Source organism: Epinephelus fuscoguttatus, linkage group LG7 (genome assembly GCF_011397635.1).
Source record: "Epinephelus fuscoguttatus linkage group LG7, E.fuscoguttatus.final_Chr_v1".
Classification (NCBI taxonomy): Eukaryota; Metazoa; Chordata; class Actinopteri; order Perciformes; family Serranidae; genus Epinephelus; species Epinephelus fuscoguttatus.
The window spans coordinates 44521346-44540403 of record NC_064758.1 but is presented as its reverse complement, the minus strand read 5'-3'; the positions used below and the strand labels follow the sequence as shown (position 1 = coordinate 44540403).

The window sequence follows — 19058 nt, the reverse complement described above, 5'->3', positions numbered from 1 at the left end:
TATGAAAGAGTTCATTTGAATGTTTTCAGTTTTTAAGAAATGGCATGAATCTTAAACTTAAAGGTTTTGAAATGTTTTCCATTAGTATTATATTAAATTGCATTACAGCTCTAAACAATAACAATAACTGTAGTTTAATTTCTTACCATCATGGTGCTGTGTTGCTTCAAGGTAACAAACCCAAAAGTGTACCCCTATAAAATATTCATTGAAAATCTCTTTAAATGATGTTTACTTGGTCTATTTCATTTAGAAAAGACAAATAAAACTTTTGTCCCCCAGCTGGCATCATAATGTGTACCACACAGGGATATATCAAAGTGCTGTAACAGAAGAATAAACATTGATAAAACAAACACTGACCTGCTGTGATGAGCAGAAGAACTGTGTCCATCTTGTTCGCTCTCAGTTTGTTGAATGCGTGACTTCAGACTTGCAGCTGTTGAAATAGCTCCTGATGTTCCACACAAACGCCTCACAGTACCTCACTATCATTTTAACTTCATGCAAAGTGTTGTGACGAAACAATTATTTGCAAATTTTTAGCAAATTATCAGCAGTTTTCCTTGTTTTCAAAAACATGTCTGTAACACTTTTTATTAAGGTACTGTAATAAGCGTTAATTAATGCTTAATAAGCACATATTAACAGTTAATGAGCGCTTATAAGACAGTATAAGATGCTTATTAACATTAATAAGACTATAGAAGTGTTTATTACAGCATAACTGACAGTTATTATTGCTTATAGGAGCATTATTAGCACTTATAGAAATTCCCTTCTCTTTGGTCTCCCCCACAAACTCCTCCATAAACTTCAACTGCTCCAGAACGCTGCTGCCCGTATCATCACCAGAACACCATCCATCAGTCACATCACCCCCGTTCTACATCAACTCCACTAAACTATAAAATCCTCCTCCATACATTTAAGGCCATCCACAACCTCGCTCCCTCATACCTCTCTGCCCTCCTACACATCAATATCCCCACCCTGTCTCTCAGGTCTGCCTCCTCCATCAGCCTGTGTGTCCACCATGGGGTCCAGAGCCTTCAGCCACTCTGCCCCTCGTCTCTGGAACTCCCTCCCCCCTGACATCAGGAACATTGACTCTATTTTAGTTTTCAAGTCCCACCTCAAAACCTACCTGTTTAGGCAGACGTGTAGGTGTTAATGTTTCCCTCTGTCTTTTAATGTTCTGCTGCAAACTCTGCACTGTTTTTCTGCTGTATTCTAGATGTGTTTTAATTATATTACCCATATTTTGTTTGATTGTTGTACGGTGACCTTGAGTGCCATGAAAGGCGCCTTAAAAATAAAATGTATTATTTCTTATTATTACTTTGGTAACAGGATATAAACCTATACTACATATTATTAACATGGCTACATTAATTATAATTTATAAGGGTTAATTATAGAACAATAACCACATGTATTACTGGTTTATAAGACACTATAAGACCCAAAAAGATGAAATTAATAAGGTGTTTATTAACATTAATAAAACCTAATGAGTGTTAATAATAGTATACAACACATTTATTATTGGCTTATGAGACATTATTGGGTACTAGAACATCCTTCAGAGTTTATAGACAATTTATCAATATTAACAAGATGTTTATTAACATTAATGAGACTATAAGAAGTTAATATAAATGCCATATTACGCTTAATAAATGCTTAATTATGCACTTATTAACAGTAAATAATGATCCTTTGTAGCTACTGGATCTAAAGTGGGAACAGTGTTGTATAAAGGTTAATAAATTATTAATATTCACTTATTAACAGCTCATAATGCGTCTTTGCAGCTACTGGATCTAAAGTGGGAACAGTGTCGTATAAAGGTTAATAAATTATTAATATTCACTTATTAACAGCTCATAATGCGTCTTTGCAGCTACTGGATCTAAAGTGGGAACAGTGTCTTGTTGACATTCATAAGCTCTTTATTATGCACTCACTGAAGTTAATAATTCTATTTGTGAGAGCCATTTTTGTGAAATACGTCATGTTTGTTTTTGGTAAAACTCTCGCCACTTGGGGGAGTAGGTGTGCTGACAATTAGGCAGTGAGGTGAAGTGATTTAATCAAGGTGCAACTTCACACAGGTGTTGCTGTGTGGAAGCAAAAAGTTGTATGTTAGTAAAATGGACTACACAGCGGATTGCAAATAATAAATCCAGTTACCATTGAAACTAATGGACATTTGTCTTTTGTTACGCACGCGTCTTAAAATAGTCTAACAGCAACCGTGGTGGTGGCCTTTTCTTGATAGGCAAAGGGTCACTACACTATTAATTATGCAGCTATTGCTACATCCAGATATCAATCATTATTTCAACATTACAGAATTCTGAAGCGTTCTTTTCACTCTAGTATGTTATTATTTTCTTTAGCAAAGGATCATGGGAATCTCATTTCCTCAAAATGGCATACGAAGACAAACATGAGTTAACTTAAAAATGAACTTAAAAATTTTGAGCAGATTGATTCAGAGTTAGCTGCTTTATTCAGTCGTGATGAGACTTCAGCCTACCAGTGGTGGTGAAAACACAACATAAGGACATATTTCCTTTTCATATTGATTGTTAATGCAACCACTATTGTCAGAAACAGGAAAAAAAGATTGGAAACCCTAATAGTTGAGTTCTAAAAAATGACAGATCTGAGTTCATTTGGCTTTTTCAAAAGTTTTGTGAGTTTTCACTGCCCCGCCCCCTATCCAATCAGAAACCTTCCCTGCCCCAAACCTTGTGCGGACCTGAATACAGGCGATTAAAAGGCGATTAAACTGATCTCCCGTGTAAACCCTCATTGGGAATGAATATTTCCCATGTAAACTACCTGGAAAGACTTTAATTCCGAATGATTTCATTCAGATTTATTTCATTCTGAATGAGAAGCCATCATGTAACCGTAGCCACTGTTTACAAGTCACTGAATGGTTTAACCCCCAACTACATGTCTGACCTGCTTACTGCTTACAAACCCTCCAGAACTCTCACATCATCAGACACTGGTCTCCTAACTGTACACAAATCTGGTGAAGGTGCATTCAGTTACGATGGACTCACAGTGCCTGATGATATATGATGAACCACAGCTGTGTTGTCCTTTAACTTCTTATCAGTTTGAGTCAAATATTAATGATTCTAAATGCTCTTCTGTTCAGATGTCCAAGAGATAAATTTGTCTCCATTCATTAAACACCATCCAGGCACTGATTTGTTTCTTCCAACTTAAAAGCCTCTGCACCAAACTGCCTTCAGAAAACCTGTCATTTAAACCTGCTCTTCTTTTTGCAAAACTTCACCTGGGGAAATCTGGGAATCTTGTGAACGGTTTTGGTGCTCTGATGGTTTGAGCGTCTTCATTCTGATGGGAGAATATCCAGAAAATCCAAGTGTTAAAAATCATTAAATCATGAAATGATGGAACTCTTTCATTTGTTGTCGTTAGGCCCCGATCACACAGAAAGTGATTTGCCTTGTTTGTTTGTTTAATTGAATGCCACGAGTAAAAAATGCTTGCTACGTCACTTGCTGTGTCACTCTGCAGTTACACCTCCAAAACACTAGTCGATTTCTGTGAAGTGGTGTAAAGTTCAGTTGATTCAAAACACACATTAAAAATGGCTTAATAGAGACAATTTCAAACACAAATCAGCTTCACTATAACTCGCAGCATTCACAGACAAACACTTGTCTTTATCTGGACACATTTTCCCCACAAATACAACATGCTAATATAATTAGCACAAGCCTATGTCATTTTACATTGTATAAATTAGCCTAGCAGCTAGTGGACTTTTCCTCTACTCATATGAAGCCAGAATAAATCACACAAGACTTCAAATGCCAATTTGTGGAGGCTTTATTGTCTTCACAATTTATTGTTTCTTATCTGTGAAATGAAAATAAATAAAACCTCCTGAGATGAAAAGTGTGTACATAATCAACAGGATGCATCATACGCTGACTGTATCATCAGAGACGTTCAGATCCACCCTCCATTCCAATGGACGGATATTTAAAATAAGAAATCTCGAGTAAAAGCTGAAAATCTTTTCTATGATTTTTGACATGTATATTAATATAACATCTCATGTTTACTATAAACACAGTTAAACACCAATTATGAACTTTAACAATATGATTAATAGACTGAAGCGTCCCTCGCACTTCCTCCTTGCTTCACAGTCGGCCGTGCTTGTTAAAAAGGGGGCGTGGCTCTACTGCAGTCCACTTTAGATGATGAGACACACTTTGATTGGTTTTATAGATATCCAATCAAATGAGTCTGTGAACTTGGGTGGAGTCACATGACAGTAATCATAGATCTAGACATCCTAGAAAAGTGACATCCATTGGAATAGACAGGGAATCTGAACAGGTTAATTTACCACAACACAACCAACAGCTTAAGATATTAAGTTTATATATGACAAAGAAAAACATCACATCTTTATATCTGAGAAGCTGAAACCAACAAAGAAGACGTTACAGTAACATTAAAAGTGACTTTGGTAACTTTTGGGGAAAATGCTTAAAGGTTGCATCCATGATAAGGTGACAGCATGAGAATAATACATATCATTATTTTCTCTATAACTTGTTTGTATATGTTTGACACATCACAGGGAGACAACAACACATTTTTGGATGCAACATTATTCTCAAATTAAGACATTTTTCCTCATAAAAAATACATTTTAAAAGATTTAACAAAACATTAAAGGCTCTTTTTTAAGGTGTTTTTTTCATTGGAGTTGCCTTCAGTTGAACCCTATTTTATCTCATCTTATAGTATCTTAATATTTATAAAATCATATCGTATCTTACCTTATCTAAAACTATTATATGTATAAAATGGCAGAAAATAGTGAAATATGTCTGTCAAAGTTTCCAACAGCCCAAACAGATAAACCCTAATGTCTTGTTTTAATCGACCAACAGCAACAACATTAAACTTATAATAATATATGACAAAGAAAAGCATCAAATATTCGTATTTGAGAAGCTGCAACCAGCAAATATTTGGCATTTGTGCTTGGAAGATGTAACAGTAACATAAAAAGTCACATAAACAATTTTAGATGACGATTTATTGACTATTGTAAATTATTCCCTTCAGATGGGTGTTTTTCCAACTGCTTTTAAGACCGCGTTGGTTAAGCCCCTTCTGAAGAGGAATGGTTTGGATGTTATGGACCCCAATAATTACAGACCAGTATCCAATCTGCCGTTTTTAAGTAAGATTTTAGAGAAGCTTGTTTTTAATCAGGTGAATGATTTTACCATTTCCAAAAATATCCATGAGAAATTCCAGTCTGGTTTTAGAGCTAAACACAGTACTGAGACTGCACTTGTTAAGGTTGTAAATGACCTTAGATGTACACTGGACATGAGAAATCTTGCAGTCCTGGTTTTATTAGACGTAAGTGCAGCTGTTGATGCTGTTGATCATGGAATACATTTAAATCAACTTCACAGCTTGATTGGTTTATCTGGTACTGTTTTTAACTGGGTTCAATCCTATCTTAGCAGCAAAGATTTTTTTGTAAGTTTTAATGAATGTTCATCTATGAGCTATGAACTGAATTGTGGTGTCCCCCAAGGCTCAATTTTAGGTGCACTTCTTTTTAATCTCTACATGCTGCCACTCGTCATCAGGAGACACGGTATAAATTTCCACAGTTATGCGGATGACACACAGCTTTACATTGCCGTGTCTCCTGATGACACAGGGCCAATTGATGCCCTTTTTAACTGTATTTTAGACATTAAGTCATGGATGGCAGAAAACTTCTTGCAGCTCAACCAGGACAAAACAGAAGGACTGGTTATCGGCCCTGAAGCACTGAGGGAAAAACTGAATTTTAAACTAGAAGCACTAGAATTAAAACCATCTGATGAAATTAAGAATCTAGGTGTGGTCTTCGACTCAAACTTAACCTTTGAACACCACATCAGACGTATCACCAAGAACGGTTTTTATCATCTCAAAAACATTGCCAAAGTGCGTCCATTTCTCTCTAAAGCCAACATAGAGACACTAATTCATGCTTTTATTACCTGTAGGATTGATTATTGTAATGCTCTTCTTTCTGGTCTTCCTAAAAGAATATTGCACCATTACAACTACTCCAGAACTCAGCGGCACGAGTGCTAACGAAGACCAGAAAGAGAGCTCACAATACACCAATTTTAAAGTCTCTGCACTGGTTACCTGTGTGCTTCAGGATTGATTTTAAGATTCTTTTATTGGTTTTTAAAGCTCTTAATGGTCTAAGTCCATCTTATTTATCAGATTTGCTTTTAACTTATGAGCCATCCAGAACTCTCAGGTCTTCAGATAGAGGTCTTTTATTCATTCCTAAAGTTAGAACAAAAACTCACAGTGAAGCAGCTTTTTATTATGATGCTCCACGCCTGTGGAACAGCCTTCCTGAAGACATGAGAGCAGCTGCTAGTGTGGACATTTTTAAAAACAAACTTAAGACTCACTTTTTTAGCCTGGCTTTAAATTAAATTTTATTTATAGTTTTTATTATATCATTTCCTCTTAATTATATATTTTAATTTAGTCTTTTAGTTCACTTAGTCTTTTTATTATATCATTTTAGTTGTTTATTTTATGTTCTCATATTAATGCTAACTTTTTAACTTTGCTTTGAACTATTTTTATTAAGTCATCTTTTAATTATTGTTATTATTGTTAATTTATCTATTTAATTACTTATTTTTAGCTCCTTTTATTTATTTGGTTTCATCCAGTCTCTGGTGTTTCCTCACTGCAAATTGCTGACAGTAATATAGCGCTTCAGTTGCCTTCCTTCCAGTGCGTACACATGTGTTATGTGTGAGAGAAGGTGTGTGTGTGTGTGTGTGTGTGTGTGTGTGTGTGTGCATGTGTATGTGTGTGGGTGGTATTGGGTTTTTGTTTGTTTTGCTTGCTTTTATTGTGAAAAGCACTTTGTGCTACATTTGAATGTATGAAAAGTGCTATATAAATAAAGTGTGATTGATTGACACTCCTCAAAGTTTGTAATAAGGTGACAGCAGGAGAAAAAAATACATGTAATTAATTTCTATACAACTCATTTGAAGATATTTTGACACATTACAGGGAGACAACAAATAGTTTTAGACACAATTTTACCCTTAAATAAAGAAAGAAATTCATTCATTCATTTTCTGGAACCACTTATCCTGTTGGGGGTCGCGGGGGGGCTGGAGCCTATCCCAGCTGAGGCAGGGTTCACCCTGGACAGGTCACCAGACTATCACAGGGCTGACACATAGAGACAGACAACCATTCACACTCACATTCACACCTACGGACAATTTAGAGTCACCAGTTAACCTGCATGTCTTTGGACTGTGGGAGGAAGCTGGAGCACCTGGAGGAAACCCACGCTGACACAGGGAGAACATGCACAGAGGGCTCCCCCACCCCAGGGTTCAAACCAGGAACCCTCTTGCTGTGAGGCAACAATGCTAACCACTGCATCACTGTGCCATCCTAAAGAGAAAAAATAGGTTTTAAAAATATCACACACACATTAAAGGTGTTTGTTTTTGTTTCTTGAGTCAAATCTTATTATAAAGTATCTTAACTTATTTTATCTCACAGTATTTGAAGTGAAAAATGTCAGGAAATAGTGAAAAAGGCTGAAATAATTTCCAACAGCCCAAACACATAAAGACTAATGTCTTGTTATAACTGACCAACAGTTTAAGATATTGAATTTGTGATAATTTATGACAAAGAAAATCATCAAGTCTTATATTTGAGAAGCTGGAACCAGCTAACAAAATGACTAAAAGGATAAAGTGATTGTTGAAATAGTTGCGACTGATGGATTAATCAGCTAATTGTTGCAGATCTATTCTGACCCATTACATGAAGACTTTAAGGAAAGAAATCCACTTTTCTCTGATGAAACCAAACACAACAATTCAGCCTTAAAGCTCATCCTTTTTGGTCTTCTTCTTCTTCTTCTTCTCTTCCTTGTGGAAGACTGTTCCATCTGGCTGCTTCCTCCAGCTCAGTTTGATGTTGTCACCCAGCCCCTGGTCCTTCAGCTTCTGTTTGAGCTGAGACACAAAACTCCTCATCATTCTCATCACTCACATACACAGATTACATTCTGCATTCTTATTTATATTGGACTCATCTGGAAGCTCTATTTTAGGAGCACTCTGCTTCATATATACTTGTTTTTCCTAAGGTGGTGCCGACCTGTTGGTCTGTTGTAGATTTGTCTTCTCTTGTAAACTCTCTGTCTTTTCTCAGATTGCTGGATTGTATTTGTACAGTTTCCTGCTGCATTTGGTGGCAGATAGTGAAGTTTCTGCTGACTGTTGATTCTTCATTAGTCACACATCAATAAGGCCTGCAGAGTGGCACTAACACACTCTTTACTTCTGCACATATGGATTGGCACAATGCTCAAGTCATGTCCTGTATGTGACCAAAGTATTGTAATGTATATCATGTATATAGCTTCTGAATGTCATTTATTGAATCTTCTTATTTTACTGTATTTATGATTTTAAATAGCTCTTTATCTGTTTCCTCCTCAGTCTGTTTCTTGTACTGCTGCAATGTGGATTTCCTCTCTGGGGATCAATAAAGTTGTATTTTTTTATTTGCTTTTAGAGTCAATTGATTGGTTTTGAATCAAATTAGAAAACATGATTTACCTTCTTCAAGGTGTCCTCCATCACAGCAGGGTCATTCGGATCCAGAGAGGAGTCCTGTGTGTGAAACTTCAGTCTGAACACTTGTTTTGTTGTCGTAGCTGTGGAAACATTTCAGAATTTCATCAGTTGAAACACTAACAGGGAAAATGTGGTAGTTACATCCTCCATCTGTTGCATATTTTCAGCATTAAGTCGACACAAACTGATCATCTGCAGCTGATCACCACTGCTGCTCACTTTACAAACAACTCCATAAAAATGATCAGCATCATGAGGGTTAAAATTTATTGTCCGGGACTTGATCACAACAACAATCTGTCCTTTAACGCTGAGAAAACAAAAGAGCTCATCACTGACTTCAGAAAAATGAAAACTGTTCAGCCACCTGTTGACATAAACAACACCCCTGTTGAAATTGTTAACAGCTTCAAGTTCTTAGGCATCCAGATCACCAGCTCCCTCGCCAGGTCTCTGAACACCAGGTGTGTCATCAAAACAGAGACTTGACTTTCTGAGGTGTGTGAGGAAACACAGCATGTCAACAAAAACCCTCATCTACTTCTACCAGTCCAAAATAGGAAGCACCTGGACTGGATGCATACTGGTATGGTTTGGCAGCATAACAGCACAGGATCATAAACACCTGATGAGGATGGTGAAAATAGCGTCAATAATCATAGGATCACCATTACATCAGATACAGGACATGTACACCACCTGCTGGAGGAAGAAAGCACTTTGTATTTTAAAGGACACTAGTCACCCAGCACACAGCCTTTTCTCTTGTCTTCACTCAGGGAAGCATCTGCAGAGCATCAGAGCTCCAACCTCCCGCCTCACAGATAGTTTTTACCCCCAGGCGGTCAGACTACTGAACAGGAGCACTTAAAGACTGTGGATGCTGTGGATTATTTATATATGTTTATTATATGCTGCTGTTATATGTTGCTATAGAAATCCAAATACAATTTGAATAACGGGTCAGAACTCACGTGTGTTGTAGCAAATGAACGCTCTCCTGATGCCACAGGACAAGTCCCCCCATTGTCCAGAGTGGATGAACATGTGAACCACACAATGCTCAGTCCCTCCTTTGTTATCAGGTTCCCTCAGTAGCCAGTACCTAAATGAGGAGCTACTTCCATCCGACCACTTCCAGGAGTCTCTGAAGAGGCCGATCCAGACACGTTCCCCTGCAGGTATCAGCTCCTGTACCTTCTGGTTCTCTGTCATGTTCCTCACACTGGTCAGGTCTGTGTAGTTTACTCTGCAGTGGCTCTGGGCCTCAGTCCATGTCATGGATTTGGTGATGAGGATAAATGTCACATCCGACCCTGAAAATAGAGCACAGTGAGGCGCTGTGTAGAGGCACCGTAACATACAGCCTCCCATCCATGCCTCTCTGTGGTACTTTTCAAACCATTATATAATATTGATAAACTAATGAATATGTAATAATAACAAAGTAAAACATTATCATCTTAACAAATAAAATACATTAATAACAGTATTTCTGAACCACACATACACATACACACACACACATACACACACACACACACACAGTGTTCACGTGAACATACAAGTGTGCAGTCTGTCCATATCAGCCCTCTGTGATGTCATCAGGAGACACACTGAGCTGTTTTACTGTTTCCATTTGTTCTGTCTTATTCTCAGCCTGTCAGTCACCTTTAAAGCACTTTGAACTGCTCTCACCTGTATGAAAGGTGCTACAAATAAAGTTGGTTTGATGGATTGACTGATACTACAGAGGCCCAAATAATGAAAACAAAGAGGCAAAGAGAAGCAGAGAAGGAAAACTTCACTAGTTCATATTCTCACCTCTGACATATGAGCAGACGACCTTAAGGCTGTTACTACACAGGAGGCTGTTCCATAGTCCATCCTCATCCATCGCTGTGCAGTGTGCTGCATTGATAATATTGCTTGGTTCTCCAGCCCTCCATCGTCTGAACTCTGTCTCCCCGTGTTTGTAGAAACTTGTGTCTGACAGTGACCACCTCCAGCTGTACGTGCCTCTGTACAGTCCAATCCAGACTTCTCGATACTAATATTTGACAGTGAGATAAAGAATTAGAGCTCGCTCTAGCTTTTGTTCAAGGCAACATTTTTACATAAACTTGCCATTAACAGTCTTGATGCTGCCTGTCAGTCTGATCCTCCACCACTTTATTACAGGATTTTACAGCTGAGAGATTCAATGTGTAAAACTCTTAAAGGACAGGTTCACAAAATTGAAGTCTGTCTTCAAACAACATTCAGGAGCTCATATGAACAGTGAAACAAGTTTTGCCTCCTGTAATCATTCCTGCTGTTCATACTGGACATTAAGAGATCCTCATATTGGACTTTCAGTGTAAGTGATGCTGTTGCAACTCATAATGAAATAATTTCAATGTACGCGATAACAGTTTTGTAATAACACTGGTGTCATGTAAGATTAGAAGAGTTTCTTTGCTCTAAGAAACAAGGAGAGTACTCTTTTCTTTAAATGATCACATCATACACTGAATTAATGACATTATTCAACATTTTTCTACTTAGTTTATACATAATCATTTTCCTACATTATTACATTTGGCAGAAAACTCTTAATTACTAATTAAGCACTCAGGTTTTCTCACATTATATGCTGAATAGTATTATTATTATTTTGAGCTGCTACAGCTGGGGAACAAACTCTACAGTCCTCGTTGTGTGTAAAATATATTCAAACATTGATGTGAAGTTAATCTGAGGCTTCATCTGTCTGTGGAGATCTTCCAAAGTTAGAGTCTTCCTCCTTTGTTACCATCCCTCCACTGCAGCTCAACAGGGAAACACTGTCTGCTCAAACACCATGAGGGAAGTTTATACTGAAAACACTTTATACTTCTACTCTACTACATTTTACAGGAGATATTTACTATAGTTACTATGTAGGATCAGATTTGAATACTTTCAAACCACCTGTCACTGACACACTTATCAAAATGACTTTTACATGAAAGACAGAGAAAAGTGAACTCAAATAGCTGGAACATACTCCGCTTCTATCTGCCATGTTGTTCAGGGTCGTCACGTCCTCCATGTTGTCGACAGTAGCCAGGTCTGTGTAATTCTCTCTGCAGTAACTTTGTGCTTCAGTCCAGTTCTTCAGGTCATAAACAACATGGTACTGACGTTCAGCATGTGATGAGACAGCACACAGCCCTGTAGTGACACACATGCATAGTGATCAGATTCAGACTATAAATGACTTTTTATATCTCTTCACTTTGTAATGTTTCATTTCAGTGTATTCAGGTGTGTCTTTGGACTAAACTCAAATATATACCAATATATACCATTTTTTAAACACACTTTATAAGCTACTTCTGCTCCATTTCACACTGCAGTACTGTACTTTTTACTGCACTACATTTAGTTGTTTTCAAGATTTTACTCTAGAAACATATGAGAAATGTATATAATACATCATTCTGTATTAAACAAGGTGTCAGATGTGTCTGAGTTGTTATCAAAGAGACATTTCTCCTCTAAACATTCACACAGATGAAGGCTGGACAGCCGAAAGCGCTTTGTCCTTAAAAGTGCTTGAAAGGCTTCATTAAAAACTTTTTATCTGCTGACGGACATATCTGTATGCGATCCTCAAACTATTTTTGTTCTTTCTGGATATTTATTTGGACTACGCACCAGGAGGGTCAGAGCGCAGTGGTAACTTTGAATGATAACTGAACTCCTCTAAACATATAAAACAGTTGCTGAGCAGAAGAACTATAACCATCTTTGTTTGCTGCTCTTTGTTTAATGTCTGACTTCAGACTTGTGGATGTTGAAACAGCTCATTGTTTCCCATGAACAGCGTACGGTCCCTCAGTATCATTTCACTTCATGCTAATTAGTCACAGGCAGTTATTCATTGAATATTAGCATATGCAGCAATTTGAATTGAACTATTTATAGATTTATGGACAAATATTGTGAATGTTCACTTTTGTCAGAAACATGTTTGATATCATTTTGTTGGACCACAGCGACAGATAAATCCTGACAACAATCTGCAGTGAATGGTCTGATTTCAAAGCAGTCACAGAAGATAAGATAGAACTTAATAATGAAATAATTAAGATGAATTTCCATCACGTTCACTGTGAACGAGGCAGAGTCTGTAGACTCTGGGGAACTTTTGTCCATATCCCTGGCAGAGGTCACTGAGGTAGTTAAAAAGCTCCCCAGTGGCAAGGCGCCAGGTGTGTATGAGATTCACCGTGAGATGCTGGAGGCTCTGGGCACCGTTGGGCAGTCTTGGTTGACACGCCTTTTCAGTGTCGCGTGGAGATCGGGTACAGTGCCTGCAGAGTGGCAGACCAGGGTGGTGGTCCCCATTGTAATTGTAATTTCATTTTATTTGTGTATTCTTTGTGTTTTCAACTACTTCAGATCAATCAATCAATCAATCAATCTTTATTATAAGGCACTTTTCATACATAAATGTAGCACAAAGTGCTTTACAAGCTTAAAGAAATGTTTAAAACTGTCGAGGTGAAAGTGTAGCACATGAACAAGTGTCCCTTCAGAAAGTCTTTTATAGCTTTGATTTTTTTCAAATCAGAATTTAAGTGTTTAAAATATAATATTGAACGATAAACAATAGATGGGGGGCGGCACGGTGGTGTGGTGGTTAGCACCTAAGGGTCCTCAAGGGTTCATAGGATACAAGCAGTTCTGTAAGATAAGAAGGCCCAAGATCATTAAGACATTTGAAAACCATTAAAAGAACCTTAAAATCAATCCTGAAAGACACGGGGAGCCAATGCAGTGATTCTAAAACCGGTGTAATGTGGGCCTGCCTTCTGGTCTTCGTCAGCACGCGTGCAGCAGAGTTTTGTAAAAGTTGTAGGCCTGAGATACTTTTTTTGGGAAGACCAGCAAGCAGGGCATTACAGTAATCAATACGACTGAAGATAAAAGCATGCATTAGCGTCTCCATGTTAGCTCGGGAGAGAAAAGGGTGGACTCTGGCTATGTTTTTTAGATGATAAAAACCTGTTTTTGTTACATGCTTAATGTGTGGAATAAAAGTAAGCTCAGAGTCAAAAATAATGCCCAGGTTTTTAACTTGAATTGATGGATTTAAGGACAATGCCTGCAATTTAGATAAAAGGTTCTCTCTCTGAGCCTCAGGACTGATGATAAAAACATCAGTTTTGTCCTGGTTGAGCTGTAAAAAGTTTTCTGCCATCCAGGATTTGATGTCTAAAATGCAGTTAAAAAGGGCATCAATTGGCCCTGTGTCATCAGGAGACATGGAGATGTACTGTTGTGTATCATCAGCATAACTGTGGAAGTTAATACCATGTCTCCTGATGACACAACCAAGAGACAGCATGTACAAATTAAAAAGTACAGGACCTAAAATTGAGCCTTGGGGTACACCACATTTAATTTCATGGATCTCTGAAGAGCATGTATCCATACTTACCAAGAATTTTCTATCTGTGAGATAGGAAGTGAACCACTTAAGAACAGTACCAGAGAGGCCGACCAGCTGTTGGAGTCTGTTAAAAAGAGTAGGGTGATCTACTGTGTCGAAGGCAGCGCTTAGATCCAGTAGCACCAGGACTGAACAATTCACAATGTTTAAAAGCTTATCTTCAAAAAATGTTCAAAAAATCCATAAAATGTTTTAAAAAGTGATGAAGGAATTGGGTCTAAAAGACAAGTTGTCGGTTTCACTTGGGAGAAAACTCGACCAAACGTCTCAGCATCAACCAGGACAAAACTGTCCAGTGTTTCCTCAGGTAAAAACAAGCTGTCAGATGTGTTAAGAACTGTATTTTGATGGGATAAAATATCAGATCTGATGCCATTAATTTTACCTCTGAAGTGGTCTGCAAAGTCTTCACAAAGGGAATCTGTTGAAGTGCTTTGTAACTTGTTAAAATCAGGATTGATTAAAAGGTCGATGGTTGAGAAGAGGACTCTGGGATTATTTCTATGATTATTGCTTATGTTGCATTATTGTAAATTTTAAGTTGCTCATGAAATATTTGATAGTTAATAGTTAGTTTGTGTTTCCTCCATCTCCTTTCTGCTATCCTGCAATTTCTTTTCAGATTTTTGATTTCTTCATCAGATGTCTAGACCTCTTAACCTCCCACCCAGATACAAAATCCTGCAGGATACGTCAGGTGTGAAACACACCCTAGGGGGTCGGAGCCAATACTTGCAGCAGACAAAATAGTGTTAAAACACTGGGTAGCGGCGCCGCTCCCTGCCGCAGACAGAAGAGTGTGAAACACACCTTAAGAGGTGGTCCTCAGGTATAAATGTTTAAGCTTTCCCATGCTCGGGGTCTTTTTTCATTCTGATTGCTCGTGTGTTGATTGACCTTTTCTTTGCAAAGAAAACAAAAACCTTGTTGGCCGACAGAAGTCTCTATTTCATTATTCACCAGCAGCAGAGAATTTCCACAACACCATCTTCAAAAAAGGGGAACAGAGGGTGTGCTCCAATTATCGGGGTATCATACTGCTCAGCGTCCCGGGTAAAGTTTACTCCAGGGTGTTGGACAGGAGGCTCCGACCGATTGTCAAACCTCAGATTCAGGACGAGCAATGCGGATTCCATCCTGGCTGTGGAACAGTGGACCAGGACTTTACCCTTGCAAGGCTGCTGGGGGGGCATGGGAGTTTGCCTATCCAGTCTACATGTGTTTTGTGGACCTGGAGACGGCTTACAACCGCATCCCTCGGGGGGTCTTGTGGGGGGTACTACGGGAATACGGGGTGCAAGGCTCGCTGCTATGAGCCATCCGGTCCCTGTATGACTAAAGTGAGAGCTGTCTATGCGTGTCGAACACATTCTCAGTGGGTGTTGGCTTCCGCCAAGGTTGTCCCTTGTCACCAATCCCGTTTGTGACCTTCATGGACAGGATTGCGAGGTGCGGCCGGGGGTAGGAAGGGGTCCAGTTTGGGGACCTCAGAATTGCATCTCTGCTTTTTGCAGATGATGTGGTTCTGTTGGCTCCATCACACTGTGACCTCCAGCATGACCTGGGACAGTTTGCAGCTGAGTGTGAAGCAGTTGGGATGAGAGTCAGCACCCCCAAGTCTGAGGCCATGGTTCTCGGTTCTCTTCTCTGTTTGCCCTCTCTGGGTTGAGGGACAGTTACTGCCTCAAGTCAGGGAGTTCAAGTATCTTGGGGTCTTTTTCACTAGTGAGGGTAGAATAAAGCGTGAGATGGATTGGCGGGTCGGTGCAGCTGCTGCAGTGATGCGGGCGCTGCGCTGGTCCGCTGTGGTGAAGAGGGAGCTGAGCCGGAAAGCAAAGCTTTGAATTTACTGGTCCATCAACGTCCCAACCCTCACCTATGGTCATGAGCTCGGAGTAGAGCTGCTGCTCCTTCACATTGAAAGGGGTCAGTTGAGGTGGTTCGTGCATCTGACGAGGATGCCTCCTGGGCGCCTCACGCTGGAGGTGTCCTGGGTATGTCCCACTGGTAGGAGGTCCTGGGGCAGACCCAGAACACGCTGGAGGGATTACATATCTCGTCTGGCCTGGGAACGCCTTGGGGTCCCCCAGGAGGAGCTGGAAAGCATTGCCGGTGAGAGGAATGTCTGGGGTGCTTTGCTCGGCCTGCTGCCCCCGCAACACGGCCCTGGATAAGCGCATGAAAATGGATGGATGGATGGATGGATGGATGGACGGATGAATTTGTTCTTGGGCTGAATGCTCACATCGACATGCTAACACTCTTTCAATGGCCATGCTAACATGCTAATACTTAGCACAAAGTACAGCTGAGGCTGATGGGATGTTCTGATGGTGTCTGATCATAAATCAAAATATTGGACAAAAGTCAGGAGATCAGAATGATCACAAGTGTTATATACTTTTAAAAAATGTTAACATCAGGTATTTAAGAGTGTTTTAAACATGGAGCACTTATTATTATTCATGTGTGTTCATCGTTGTTGCTGTGAAAACATTCGGCTGAGCCTGAGAGGAAGAAGGGTGTGTCTGTAGAGTTGTGTGAATATTATTAAAATGAGGATGAGTTAGTTTCAGGGGAGCACTCATGTTGTTTTGGGGTTTTCATTTTAAATCTATATGTTGATCAAAACTGATGTTTGAAACATTGTGCAACATGTTTGGGTTCTTTTCAGGACTGACCCAGTAACTGTTTAACACGTAACCAGGACTGGAATGTGACTAAGTATGTGTACAAGTACTGGAGCTGAGGACCAAGTCCAGGTACATGTACTTTACCTGAGTATTACAATTTTCTGTCACTTTAAACTTTTTTAGTATATTATATTTATTCTCAAAAACACAAAGTACACAATCTGTACACGTCATTTTCCATTTTCTCTGACTCAGTCACTCCTCCGTCCAGTTCTTACCTTCAAATTCCACAAACACAGAACAAATCACACTGCCTCAAATGTTAAGTGGCACATGACAGTACTAAGAACTCAGGGAGTACACAAAATAAATAATTAACATGCACATTACAAAAACAACCAGAAATAAAAAAGAAAAAGATCAACAAGTAGTGGACTAAAAAGGGATCCAAATGTCTCTTTAATTCATCAAAGTTTTGTATAATCAGACTCCAAGTGGATTTAAATTTCTCAGGATGTCTCCACAATGAAAACTTGCTTTTCTCCAGTTTTAGAAAAACACTAGACCCATCATGCAAGAATCTGGGGGATGACAAGACTTTGATTCCACTAGGATTTTCCTACGTGCCAAAAGTGCTGAGAAAGAAATGATGTTTTTGTGTCTATATTTTAAAGATTGATCTTCGACACCCTGAACACCAAAGATGCACATCCAGGTGTTGGGTTGAAGATTTAGATCGAGTGACTCTGATTAGACTTTGAATATTGTATCCCTGTAATTTGTCACTTGTGGGCACAATGAAAACGTGTGTGCAAGATCTGCTTTTGAATAGTGACGTGTATTTCAGAGTAGTGCAGGCAACGCAGTACTGTTACTTTATACTTCCTCTCCACTCTAGGCAGTAATTCAAATATATAAAAGGGAGATACATTCCCTCCGATATTCAAATATGCTCAAAATGTCCCCCAGTATATTGATAGAAAATGATTAAGAAAAAATATCTATACTACAACAGGCAACCAGGCACCGCTGTCTGAAATAATCATCAGCAGGTGTAATCAGAATAAACTTAACAAAGTGCCATTATTGTTACTACTGGTTCTAATATTACAGTGTGCTGCAGTTCTGCCTGTGGTTTGTCCAAGTGGTGTTGCCGTACTCCAGCAGCAGCCGTTGCTCGACTGCTGTGGGTACTATCAATGTCAAACACTGTCTCTCTATTTATTCACTTTCAAATGTATTAAAATATGGAAAACTAAAATTTAGTACGAGTGTTATTTTGGCTATATGACTGTGGATTGTTGTAGTTTTTGTTAAGTGTTATTATGTCATAAAAAGGTCATAAAAAGTCACAGTATATCATAAAGAAGTCATTACAAATATCATGGTATTACAGATCATAGAAGTCATTCTGTGTGCTCTTTTCCTGTGCTGTCCTCACTTATATGCTGGCTCCCTGAAATGGCACTCAGTCATCAAAACATTAAGAACAACTGATCAAAGATTTTTGTTTTAAAATGCTCTAAAATGGTCAGTTTAGCTGCTAAGTTTCTGAAAATGTCCCCTCAGACCCCTCTGCAGGGTCGCACAAGATATCTGTTGAAATGATGAGTACAGCCCTGACTCCACTTCATCTCAGAGGTAAATATTGTATTTTTTCACGGCACTACATTTTGTCTGACAGATTTAGTTACTTTACAGAAGTTATTCATCCCCGTCCCGTCCAGTGAAAACCATGTATCTCCTGATGTGTTGATTTTAAATGTTTGTGATAAACTGAAGGATGGAATGTTCCTTATCATATAACTGCAGTGCATCATGATATTGTTCTGATAAGAGCTCTGTAGCCACAACAATATATCAGTGTACTGTAATGAAATACCAGAAAACATATAAAGCACTTGCCTGCCATGATGAGCAGAAGAACTGTGTCCATCTCTGTCTGCTGTTGTTTGCTACTCTTCCTTTGTCTGAATGCGTGACTTCAGTCATGTAGCTGTTGAAATAGCTCTGTTACACCTGAACAGTGCACAGTTCCTTGGTATCATGCAAACTGGTTCCAGGCAACAATTATTTGAATATTACACCATTTTTTCAGGATCATAGGCCTTTACTTGTTCAGGTGTTGCAAATATGATGATTTGAATTCTCCATCTTTCACAGAGGACACGTGACCTCTGGGTCAGAACACAGGTCAGCTAAGACACG

The 19058-nt window shown here is 38.9% G+C and overlaps 1 protein-coding gene and 1 long non-coding RNA gene across 6 annotated transcripts in view; both read right to left on the bottom strand.

Moving 5' to 3' along the window:
• LOC125892269 (C-type mannose receptor 2-like) overlaps positions 1-18801 on the bottom strand; it is a 47635-nt gene extending 28834 nt beyond the window's left edge. For 4 of the 5 annotated variants that reach the window (XR_007449719.1, XM_049582190.1, XM_049582189.1 and 1 more), the window contains exon 1: positions 364-459. Coding sequence is in view for 4 of the 5 variants with exons in the window: in XM_049582190.1 (XP_049438147.1) it covers positions 364-394 (31 nt within the window). In the remaining variant the exon portion in view is untranslated. Of the gene's footprint in view, positions 1-363; positions 460-18755 lie in introns of those variants that run through there. The other variant, XM_049582188.1, reaches the window with a different exon arrangement.
• On the bottom strand, positions 8009-9738 carry LOC125892293 (uncharacterized). The gene is made up of 3 exons (XR_007449724.1): positions 9710-9738; positions 8718-8815; positions 8009-8108 (listed from the first exon to the last, which is right to left on the bottom strand). It is a non-coding gene; the product is annotated as an uncharacterized LOC125892293 (long non-coding RNA).
• Positions 18802-19058: the final 257 nt, after the last annotated feature.